The 12,494-nt window shown below is 39.8% G+C and overlaps 1 protein-coding gene across 1 annotated transcript in view; it reads left to right on the forward strand.

Annotated features, from left to right (window-relative positions):
- Positions 1-9,409: 9,409 nt before the first annotated feature.
- LOC146690726 (nectin-4-like) overlaps positions 9,410-12,494 on the forward strand; it is a 70,266-nt gene continuing 67,181 nt past the window's right edge. The window contains exons 1-3 of the mRNA XM_085435091.1: positions 9,410-9,628; positions 11,572-11,913; positions 12,027-12,329. Of these exons, the coding sequence (XP_085291217.1) occupies positions 9,523-9,628; positions 11,572-11,913; positions 12,027-12,329 (751 nt within the window). The 5' untranslated portion in view covers positions 9,410-9,522. The remainder of the gene's footprint in view (positions 9,629-11,571; positions 11,914-12,026; positions 12,330-12,494) is intronic.

Genomic DNA, 12,494 nt, shown 5'->3' on the forward strand with positions numbered 1-12,494 from the left:
CTCAGACTTTTACATTTTGTCTTTTTTGCACATTATGCATTTGAAAAGCACCATGACAGTATACAGCCAATGTAAGATAAGATAAGATAAGACCACCAACAGAAGTTACAGAGCGTGAGCAGAATATTATATATACACACACACACACATATATAAATACAGAGACATATATAAATAAAATATATGAAGGGGATAAATAGAATAAATAGGAATAAAAATAAAAATACAAGTGAATTGCACATTTAAAGTATTGAGGTCTATTGCACCATTGACTATTAACAAAAGTATTGCACAGTGAAGTGAAGAGGCACTACAGCTTAGTTGTTCCCCCCTCCTTTGTCCTCCTGTTTCCCCTCCCTCTCTCTCCCCTCCAGAGAGGAGTTAAACAGTCTGATGGCGTGTGGGACAAAGGAATTTTTAAGTTTGTTGGTTCTTGTCTTTTGTGTTCTTGTCAATGTGTGAATGCAGTTGCAGCTGGTCTGTCTGTCTGTGCTGATTGGAGCTCAGTTGTTCTGTCTGTTCTATTTTCCTCCTGATAATGTAAGCTGTTAAGTTACAGAGGATTTGAAAGCACAGTGATTATATAGGGAACATGAACACAGTGTACAGTCGAGTCTTAATAGCTTACTTACAACTGTGCTCGTCAGGCACTCTTTTTGGCTGCAGTGGTTATTTTTATATTTACATGTTTCCATCTCCCGTTTCTGCTCGGTAGCACCTAGTACTTTTCGGCTTATGTTTTCCTCCCTCCCTCACGCTCACAAACACACAGCGGGAGGGGCGGTCCCACACGTTCTCCCTGCAGCAAGGACTACACCGCCCATGAGGCTACAGTCTTAAAGGGCCATGCCTGTAATCATTTTTCGTATTGTCCATAAAATGTTTCCTTCGCAGGGTAATTATAAACCTTTTTGCTTCCTAGAATTAGTTTTGTTTTTTGGCAGCAACAAAGCGCAAAATCCAGTCAGCCTCTGAACCCGCCTCCCTCCTCCTTTCGTTATTTCATGATTTGGTTTGGTTCAGGTGCCAGCACGCTTGGCTCAGCAAAGTGGAAAGAGGGTAGGATGGCCCATTAACAAGAAAAGAGAAATTAAACTCATAACGTCCACATAGAAGCCACTGCTCGACTTTCCTAGCAGTAGATAGCTTACTTATTTACTTCCTTCCTTCAGAAAAGTTAATGTCTATTTTATTTTTATATCAAATAATGTTAAAACTGAAAACATTATAATGTAAAAAATGGCTTGCACATCTCAATCTTGCACAAAATCAAAAAATCTGTTTGTCTAAGTAGAATATTTATCCATGTCTGCACAGTGTTATATTTTTAGGACTGGCATGGTTTGCAACATTAAAGCAGTCTGGCCCAAAGTGATATTTTTGTTCATGAGGTTGCACCCAAGGCAGTGGCTTCTGAAAGCTGAAGGCTCTGCTTCCCACAATACCTTTAAATATCCTATGAACCACAAGTAAACCAGCAGTCTGAGAGCAAAATGCTTTACTGGGTTGGTACAGACCTATGAGGTCTTTGAGACAAGACTGGGCCTGATTATTCAAGACCTTGTATATGAGGAGAAGGATTTTAAATATGATTGTGGATTTAACAGGGAACCAATGAAGAGAAGCCAGTATGGGAGAAATATGCTCTCTTTTTCTAGTCACTGTCAGTACTCTGCAGCATGTTGAATCAACTGAAGGCTTTTCAGGTAGGTTTTAGGATCACATTTGGATACTTTGGATAAATTTGATACACAGACCAAAGTGTCATAACTCAGCATGTGATCATGAGGTTGGGAACTGACTTCTGTCACAAAAACAGGAAATACGTGATAATTATAAGTCTTATGAGACAGAACTTCAGTCTCTCACGTGCTGTGAGGAGAGAGAGATTTTTACTGTAATTCCACAGGTTGAGTTGGCTAACTAAACTTTTTATAAGCTTCATTGTGTCTTTGTAGGTGATCTGAAACTATAGATCTGCACTATCAGTACAATTGCTAAAAATCTTTTGTATTCTAAAGGGAAACTGTCCACAGTATTGCACTCCTATCCATATACTGGGGGAAACATTTTCAGAAATTCTTCCGAAATCCTGTTTCCATATTATTACATTTAGATTTCTGTTTGCTTCCATCCAATCATTTGCTACCACTTATCCATTTGAGCTGCAGTTTTAGACATGCCCAGATCTTCCTCATCCCAGCGACTTATTTAACCTTTTTCAATCATATAAAGCCATCTGAGTGATGTAAACTTGCCAGCATGTCCTGGACCTGCCTCGGGGACCGCATACATGTGGGACATGTGCCGGAGGCATCCTGATCAAATTAAGTTGCACATGCTTTTCATATGTTCTGTGATAATATTGTTGTGCTGATCACTTGTTTTGTATTAAGCTAATCTGTCATGGGTACGCCCTAAAAACGGGCTCAATATAAGTCAGCATCTGTACCACCAGTATTATCAAATACTACTTATATTTTTTTCCCACAGCTCCTATTGTGTTTTGTTCCTGTTTTCAAGAGCCCCAGGCAGGGACCTGTATGAGATTCAGAAACTGGGTTGTTTTTAGTATCATGTTGAGCTCTGAGAAATGGTTAGAGGAACTTGTTATTACATTCTCACTTCTCACAAAATGCTGTGACTGATATGCAGTGTTGGGAAGGTTACTTTTAAAATGTATTCCATTACAGATTACAGAATACATGCCCCAAAATGTATTCTGTAACGTATTCCGTTACGTTACTCAATGACAGTAACGTATTCTGAATACTTTGGATTACTTAATATATTATCATGCTTTTTACAACAACGTGAATGTACTATTGCTGTGTGATTTATTACTATTACTGAAGGTCCGCGACTCCGAACTGTAGTAAAGGGACCTCTGACTGATACGGCGGGGTCCCTGTCGGCTCGTAGCCGAAAAATAGCTTTACTTTGTTGTGTGGGTCAACTTTTCTTGCGAGAGACAGAGAGAGGCGTTGAAAGACTGCTCCAACGGAACTTATTGTTTTCGGAGGAAAACACAAACACGGTGTACAGTCGAGTCCTAATAGCTTACTTACAACTGGGCTCGTCAGGCTCTCTTCTTGGCTGCAGTGGTTATTATTATATTTACATGTTTCCAGCTCCGTTTTCCCCGATGACAACTTGTACCTTTCCACTCCCCTTTTTCTCCCTCCTCGCGCTCACAGACCCATAACGTGTATGGCAGTCCATTCTCCCTGCAACACGGACTACACTGCCCACGATGCTACATTCTTTAGAGCTATGCTTGTAGCATTCTGCCTGTTAGCTTAGCACAACAACAACAACGAAAAGGCGCTCTCTCACCCAGGAAACACACAGTCGCAGAGAGAGAGAGAGAGAGAGAGCGTCGCCCTGTAACCATGGCAACCATAACGCTGCCGCCTGGAACAACAGAACGTAGCTGTCAAACAAAACCCAAACAGTCCTGACCCGCGACAATATGAAACAGGAAAGTACCGCAGTGTAATCCATTTATTTCAACAAAGTAACTGTATTCTGAATACCACCTTTTTAAACGGTAACTGTAACGGAATACAGTTACTCATATTTTGTATTTTAAATACGTAACGGCGGTACATGTATTCTGTTACTCCCCAACACTGCTGATATATTCTCTTTTCTAAGCCTCTGTTTTTAGTACTTGCTTGCTATGGAGAATATAAGACAAAGGACACACTGGGTGACCTTTGGTCACACTTGGAACAATAATCAAGAGAATAATAACCTTCCATAATTATCTGTGTAGTTCTTGTATTGCAAACCAAGGTTACTGGATCGCACATAAAGATGCAACAAAGACAATAAAAGGCAAAAAAATAAAAAATATCTCTGCATTTGACATTTTTGTTTATTTACTGGGGCCATGACTTTTTGCTCTCTTAAATATAAATGTTAATTTTTGTATTTAAATTATGAACTATGCCAGGATTTATGGTGACCCTGATCACTGAGTTAGGCTGTGTGGAAATTTTAATAGTTTACAGTGTGCTGGTTTTTGTTTGTTTGTTTGTTTTTGTTTGTTTGGGGGGGGGGGGGGGGCAATCATATGCAATACATTATGCGGTTTTAGAATTTCTATTCAATGTTTAGTGTAGCTAGGCTCAAGGTGTTAATGCCATCTTATTTTAATAAACAACACTGTCTTTTGTAAAATCAGGTTGCCACTAGGGGTGGTAGGAGATTACAACCCATGCCACCCCTGATCACTAGGGAGTTGTGCATACTCCCTGCAGATCATCTGCAGGATTAGATGGTAGTAAGCCCAGTCTAAGTGGGACTACCTGTATAAATAAAGGTTAAATAAGAAATAAAAAGAGGCTTGTTAGTGAGAATCCTAGACAAAAGGAAACTGTCTAAGGAATCCAAACAAAGAGGCACTGTTAGATCAATGAGGAGGAAGGAGCTGCCATAAAAAAGCCCATGCAACTAACAATTGTTCTTTATTCAGAAAGTTGCCAGACTAGATGACTTGCATTCTAATTCCAATGATTTAAAAAGAATGAAAACAGGAGACATGTTACAGTTCATAAGGACTAAGAAGCCTTTTGTTTTGTTTTGTTTTGTTTTGTTTTCAAAAGGTCCTGATCTTGTACCTCATTAATTTGGAAGATTAAGTCAGTAAAATAATTTTTTTTTGACCTGGTGATCTGATGTTTGGATGTCTGAACAGAAAGACACCCCTGGCGCTCTACACCATTTTCTCTAAGGTCTGTGCAGCCTGTCTGAACTTAACTGGAGAAGAAGCAAAGAAGGGTTTAATGAATGGTCTCTGGCTGATCACTTATAAGGTAGTGCCAAGAAATCAGCTCACACATTTCATCACACATCTCTTGGTTTTACTGCATCATCTAAATTGAGGAGCAAAATTCTAATAATGTCAACAAATAATAATATAATAATTTGTATATTTTTTAAATTTTAAGATCTCCCAGATGTAAATTACCTAAGCATCCTACCAAGGGCGTAGATTTGGTTTTGGCATTGGTGGGGACAGATGATTCAACCACCGAACCCTGCCCTGTTTCTTTTTTCTTTTTTTTCCTCCTTCTTGTCTTTGCTTCTTGATAAAAAAGGAGAAATACACTTGCCTACATATCCTATTCTGCATGCTTTTAAACTATTTAAAATTACAATTCATAGTTTTATATGTGAATTATATCATGTTAAATTACTATTAAACAAATGACTGACTAAGTTAGGCTTTAGTTTACTTCAGCCATATTCCATATAAATCAGGTATCATACAAAAATAAAAATAGCTTCAAATACAGTCATGACAATAAAAAGAATATGACTTTAGGGACTTAACAACATTAGTTCAGTTATAGTACACCAACATCTGTTATACTTTGACACTAAGGGAACACTGAATGACCTGGTGGTTTTTGTCCATTAACTACTCATCTAAGATTATCACAAAGAAAAAGATCTCTCAGCAAAATTATGCAACATTTTAGGCACTATTGCTCCTATCAAATCAGTGAGCTGGGATTTTTTTATTCTAAACATGAACTACCGTACAGCAACAGACATGGACTACATGTCCCACACAACAACTCAATGTCCACTGTGTGAAGGAGCCAAACACTCGTTAACTGAGATAAATTGCTGCCATATTTGTTTTACATCTATACTGTCCAGTCTCTCTTGGTGGTCATGGCATACATCAGGATTGTGTAATCTCATTTGAGTCATTGTTGACCTTACTCACTCTTTGAGGCTCACTGTGGTCGTGAGTAGGGATGGGTATCGTTTAGGTTTTATCCGATACCAGTACCAAACCGGTACTTTTGAAACGGTGCCGGTGCTTAAACTGTGCTCAAACCGGTGCTCGAACCGGTGCTTAAAGAATGGAGAACACAAAATTGGTCCAAAAACCTCTCATGTTCAGCTGTTTTTTTTGTAAAAAGATAACAATGTTAGACTTTTCTGCAGCTATAGGGGATTTATGGCATCACTCTTGGCTGGAAGCAGTACTTAAACAATGGAAAACACAAACTTTGTCCAAAAGCCTCTCATGTTTAACTGTTTTCCACTTTTTCTTTGGTCATTTTAACTTTTTTGGCCAGGGTGAAGGGAGTACCTGCCATCAAACAAGAAGACAGCCGCATGTAGCTATGATGATGTTTGCTAGTTCACCTTACATGCATTAATTTAATAACGTGGTTAGCCTACTCAACGTAAATTACACACGAACAACATTAAGCTACTCACGCAGAGAAGAACGGCTGTTGCTGCTGCCATCATCATCCGTCATCGTTTCTGCTACACTGGCAGGGCTAGGGGCCAGAACTCTACTCTTCAGGTTTTTGGGGGATGTTGCTAAGTCCGGGTCAGATAACAGGCAACCCAAGCGCAGTAGATGTGCACGGTGTGAGGTCTCGCAGCAAGCTATCAAATACAGCGCATTTCTCGGCTTTTAACAAAACGCTATACGTCACCAGGTGTTTCATCAGATTCGAGGTGTTGCCTCCTTTGCACAGTATCACCTTAAAGCACTTCTTGCAGGCTGCTGAGTTTGCATCTTTTGCTGTGAAGTACAGCCAGACTTTTGACCGCTTCACCTTGGGCATTTTTAATCTGTAGCTCTGCTCTAAAAGAACTTACGTACCTGGGCCCGCCTACTACGCTTGCAAAGGTAAAATGATTGGCTGGAATCCAAAGTGTGTGACATCTCAGGAAAAAAAAGCACCGAAAAAAAGCACCGAAATAAAGCACTGAAATGTGCGCTGCTTTTCGGTTGTGTAATCTCATTTACACACCGGTGCCCATCCCTAGTCGTGAGTTCTCAGAATCGGCTCTTTGAGCACAAGAATGACAACATCACAGAGCGCAAGTTTGATAACATCATGGAGAAGCTCACGGCTCTCCAACGGGAGATTGAGAGACCAGTGTTGGACTGTTAGAACTGCTTTGAAATTCATATGAGTTGTTCGCACTAAAGTAAAAAGCACCATCACTTCATGCGGATACCCTTTCAGCGCCAGCTGCGGTCTCAAGGCTGGAGCCGAACAAAAACTCCCTGATAACGACTGTGTTTAGTCTGTTCCTTCCCATTCTGTGCAAGGCCACCTGGGTTGGCTGGAAGACTGTTTACTTAGCCTGGCAGGGCGAAGGACACTGTCCCAGCTGAACTCTAGATACACACACACATACATATACACTGATATGCACACACTCATCTCCCCTCCCTTTCCAAACGCCTTCGATGCTTGTTCCCTCCTGGGGAACATGGCGGGTCTGAGCCCGCGTTGGAATGGTAGTGCTGGGCAGGATGACTGCTGTGTTTGCTTCGGATTACTCCTCACAGCCCACCCGACCCTGTGGCTTGTCACGTGTTCCATAATGTTGTGCTGTGGACATTTATGTGCTTTTTTGTGCACAGGAGTTTTTTTGTTTCCTGTTCTCATGCTGTCCTCCCTTTTTTCTGTAACGCTACCGATCTCCGACCTGTATCCCCATGTGATGTCTGTGTTGTGTGTGTAAGGTCGGGGGGGAGGTGTCCTATTTCACTGCAGGGCAACCTGCACGTGGCAAACAAAGCCTTGATTGATTGATTGCTACTCTGGGAGACTGAGATAACTAATAGTGCTGCCTGTTGTGCATTTAGCTTCCAAAACACGTTATTCATGGTTACATACAATTTTAGACTGATGTGGGCCAAAGCCTAGCATAGCCTGTAACATTATTATGACGGACACATTTTATGAGTTAACTTGGCTTTAAGTGACTTACAGGTTTCTTTGAAAAATACTTTCTTATATCCAGGTTCTTCCTTTTTGTTGCCATCCTCCTCTCCTCCTTGCAGGTCCTCGCAGCGCAGGCTTGCAGCTCCTAAAACTAAATAGAGCTCCCTGAAAGGCACAGCCAATCACATTGGCCATATTTGTCACATGACGTAGGATTATTGGTGGGGACAATTCAATAATCACTGGATATTGGTGGGGACATGTCCCTTACGTCCATGCCAAATCTACGCCCTTGCATCCTACCTAAGAAGCTTTCACTATTTTCTGTTTACTGAAGGAAAAAATCTAAATACATTATTCCTGCTTTGTAAAACAATTACTCAACAAGGTACCCCTTCCCTATTGGTGTTAGAGTTTACCATGCCAGCCAATCTAAAAAATCATATGGCAACATGTGGTACTTGGTTGTTTAGGGAGAAGGGGAAGTTTTAGCAGTGACAAGCGGGCGAGCGAAAGAAAGAGAGAGCAAGTTTTCATATGTGAGACATTAGTGACGTTTAGTGTGTTTGGAGGCTGTAATTAGTGTGTTGTGTAGTTATTGTTTTGTATTGTGTGTCAGTTATACTGCTGAATGTCACATTTGCTCCAAAAAAGCCACCAAAGGCAGATTCCAGTGTAAACACTGTTCCCACATGGAAAACAGGACTGATGCACCTCCTGTTGTCAGACCTGCAGGGTTTAGGCCTGTGCTGTTCTCCTCTGTCTTATACTGAACACAAACTATTTTTTGGACTGGCACAAATAAATTGTGTGCCTTCTTATTTGATGCAGAACACCTGATTGTTCTGTAAATAGATTTAAATGGTTATATAAAAAAACGCCTGAGGCCTTGGCTGCATTTTAGGTAAATAATACCATATAACTTTGTTGTTTGTAAAACTTGTGCATAATTTTTAGAAACGTACAATTTCTATTTGCATTTCAATTTATGAAAATGATTCGTTAAACATGTTTGTGGGTTTTACAGTAAAAAAAATAACTTTTTTCTATTTGGATTTTGAATTTTTTGTCTGAATTTAGATCAATTGTGCTAATATAGTATACCAAAATGAAAAATAACTCAAATTTCAGATATTTGAGGTTGTGATGAAAAAAATAATACCAAACAAGGCAAGATAAACAGTTTTTAAAGGTGAAATATAGAGGTAAAATCAAAAGTAGTCAAAAACGGCCAATTATACCCTGGACCCCAGAGGGTTAAACCCTTGTGCAGCACCATGTTTTCTTGACAACAGGACACAGTGGTGTATACTAACCTGAAAATTGCGCCCAGTGTTTTATTCAGATTTGAATAATGTGAGCCCCTCCGTCTGGTTTTCGGGTCCTGTGGTAACCAATTAAGGAAAATCCTGGATGCTCCCCTGAAAACAAACCAAAAAAAAAACCACTCTTTTCTCAGACAGCAAGGATTTTGGTCCTCCTCGTGATCGCCGTTGTTTTGATGTACATTTAAGGTAAAGCCACGCGTGCTTTCGTCGGTTACGCTGTTTAAAAGGCTGATCAGAAAGCTGCATCCTTAATTCATCCCATGTGTTAAACGTTTTATTTCCGCCGTCCCCTCCCCCCTCCTGCTCCTCCCTCTGTGTGTCGCTGGAGGTATCCAAGCATTTTATAGCCCGCCTACTTTCTTTGCTAGACTCCCAACAGAATCATCGGTTCTGTTGTGTTCTAGCATTTTTGGACTGTGGACTTTTTTCTCCCGGAAGTCAGAATGCGTAAATATTAGGATTAGTGGACAGCAATGATTAGCGGATGGATGGAGCTGCTTCCTATACCGTCCATATGTGACTCTGCGCTGCTACGTGTCCTTCTCCTGACGTTGTCTCTTCTATGTGCTGACGTAGAAGGTATTTGTAGTGACTAGGCTACGATGAACTGAATTTGAATGTTGTATTTGTCCACTGCAGCTCCTTATTATCACATTCACGCTTTAGAGATTTGGCTCACAAGACATATGGCGTCAATGTGCGCTGCAGGGTCTTATTATTTTTTATTATTTTTTTTAAACGAGCTTTGTGGTTCATAAAAGTGAATGGTGGTGTATTATCATTTATTATCTATTTGTTACATGTGCATATTTAACTTGAAATTGATGGTTTCTGCTTGTAATTTCAGTTTGTGTTGATACAATAAACAGTAGTTCTTTGTTCATGGACGTGCTGTATAATTAGTAGCACTACTCTCTTCCTCATATGCCCTCAAGAATGTTGCTTATTGTTCATTTTTCATATAATGTTATTTATAAGTCAATGAGAGAACAGATGAATCCAAGCAATGGCCTAACAGGATGGTCACATGTTACTGAACTACAATACAGAGTTTTTATGTAGCTAACTGTAACTGAGACTCTGAAGCAGCTGGTTGATCAACTGAAAAACACCAATGCTGTGTTTGATATTCTCCCATCACGCATTGTTAAGGGCTGCTTTGATGTAATTGGAGCATTCTGTTCTTAATGAATTTTTCTCTACTCTCTGGATCTGTCCCACTGGCCTTTAAGCATGCTGTAGTCCAGCCTATTCTGAAAAAAAAAAGAATCTTGATTGTTATGATCTTTTGAGCTATAGACCAATCTCTAAGCTTCTGTTTCTGTCCAAGATCCTGGAGCGACTAGTTCTTTCTCAGCTTCAGGCATATTTAGACGCGAACAACATTGCAGAGAAATTTCAGTCTGCCTTTAAGCCACGGCATAGCACTGAAACGGCCTTGCTTAGAGTTCTCAATGACCTTCTTGTAAGCACTCACTCTGGACGTTCTGTGCTCCTGGTTTTATTGGACCTTTCCTCTGCTTTTGATATGGTCGATCATAACATTCTTCTACTAAGACTTGAGCATACTATGGGTATAAGAGGCACTGCCCTCAACTGGTTTAAATCTTATCTTGCTTACAGGTCTTTCTCGGTTAATTTGGGCAACTTCTCATCTTCCTCGGTACCTGTACGCTTTGGTGTACCTCAAGGATCTGTATTAGGACCTATTCTCTTCTCACTATATCTGCTCTCTCTTGGAGCAATTTTTGAGAAGTCTAATATTGCCTTTCATTGCTATGCTGATGTCACTGTTTAAATCACGGCTGAAGACTTATTTATTTAATCTTGCTTTTCCACCAAGTAACATTTGGTGTGCGTTGGTACATTTTTATCCGTTATGCTTGTTAAATACTTTTATATATTATGATTGTCAAGGTTTTATAATTGATACGTGCCAGGTCCTTTCTCTTTTCCCTCCCATCTCCTTTTTCCTATTTTATTTTTTCTCAAGCACCTTGGTATACCCTTGGTTTTTTAGTGTGCTTTATAAATAAAGTTTATTATTATTATTATTATTATTATTATTATTATTATTATTATTATTATTATTATTAACTATGTAACTATATAAGGGCATGGTGAGGATGCTGGAGAATATTGTTTTCATTCCTCTGTTAAGAGTGGAGGTGGGCGCATGACTACGCACATAACCTTGACTGGCTTACATGGAGTTGAAGAAAATAAGCTGTGTTAAGTTACCAGACATCTGTGTATTTTCTTATTTTGATCATTTGATGAACAAAATAAGTTTAAAGCTTGAGTAGATTTAACACCACAGAAACTAGTTATAAATATTTTTCATAGTTATTTTTCAATGTCTAAACAGCTTAATTTCAAAATTTGTTTGAAAGATGAAGCATACACACACACACACACACGCAAAAACAAAAGAGTTCATCACACTTTGATATGAATGTACTTGGATTCTCTTTTGTTTCTATTTTCAGCTCTGCCTTAATCACGTTTTCTGTTCTTTACAGCTCTCCAGGTGATTGGTGGAAGTGTGACAGTGAAACAAGGAGGTACTGCTATCTTATCGTGTTATGTCACTGGTACCAATGATGACCTGACACAGATTACCTGGCAGAGGAAGACGAGAGAAAAACCTCACAATGACAATTTCCTCACTATCCTACCCAGAGAGGGAGTGCAGTTTGTCAATGGAGGTGATGATCGATTTAAATATATTGGGAATTTTAACAACAATAATGGAACACTCCAGTTATCCAATGTTGCCCTGAAGGATGAAGGCAGCTACACGTGCATCTTCACCTTGTTTCCCAGTGGAAATCAGAAGATTGAGATTCCTCTAAACGTGCTTGGTATATAAAAAAAACAACAACTTTATTTAAAATATTGTGGGTGTTTGTTTGTGAGACAGACATTTTACCATGTTGCTCGCATGTTGACTAATTGTGTGCTGTACCTCTCCTAGTGCCTCCTTTCACAAGCATCAAGGACAATCTTCCCACTTTGGGCACAGAAGAGGTTTTATTTGCTACCTGCACAGCTGCTGGATCGAAGCCTCCTGCAGAGGTGAGGTGGCTCACTGGTGCTTTGGGAGACAAAGTGAGGACGACGGCAAACTCCACCCAGTATGACAACGATACAACTACCACTGTCAGCTCGTTGTTTGGTGTTCCTACGAGAGAGATTAACGGTCACCAGGTCCAGTGTGTCATCAGCGGTGACTCTCTGTCTAAAGAAGAGAGTCTGCTCTTCACTATACAGGTCTACTGTGAGTGTCAGCTGCTCATGTAGTTTATTATTTGTCTTCTTTTGTGTTGCCGTTGACTGAAGAACGTTAATTATTTAATCAAATATTAAAAGTACACAGGCACACCCAGGATTAACTGATTAAACTGCAACTGCAACTGCAAAGCAATACTATAGAACTTACTTA

Source organism: Copadichromis virginalis, linkage group LG16 (genome assembly GCF_057382275.1).
Source record: "Copadichromis virginalis isolate Kocher_CV1m ecotype Utaka linkage group LG16, C_Virginalis_male_GT1.1, whole genome shotgun sequence".
Taxonomy (NCBI): Eukaryota; Metazoa; Chordata; class Actinopteri; order Cichliformes; family Cichlidae; genus Copadichromis; species Copadichromis virginalis.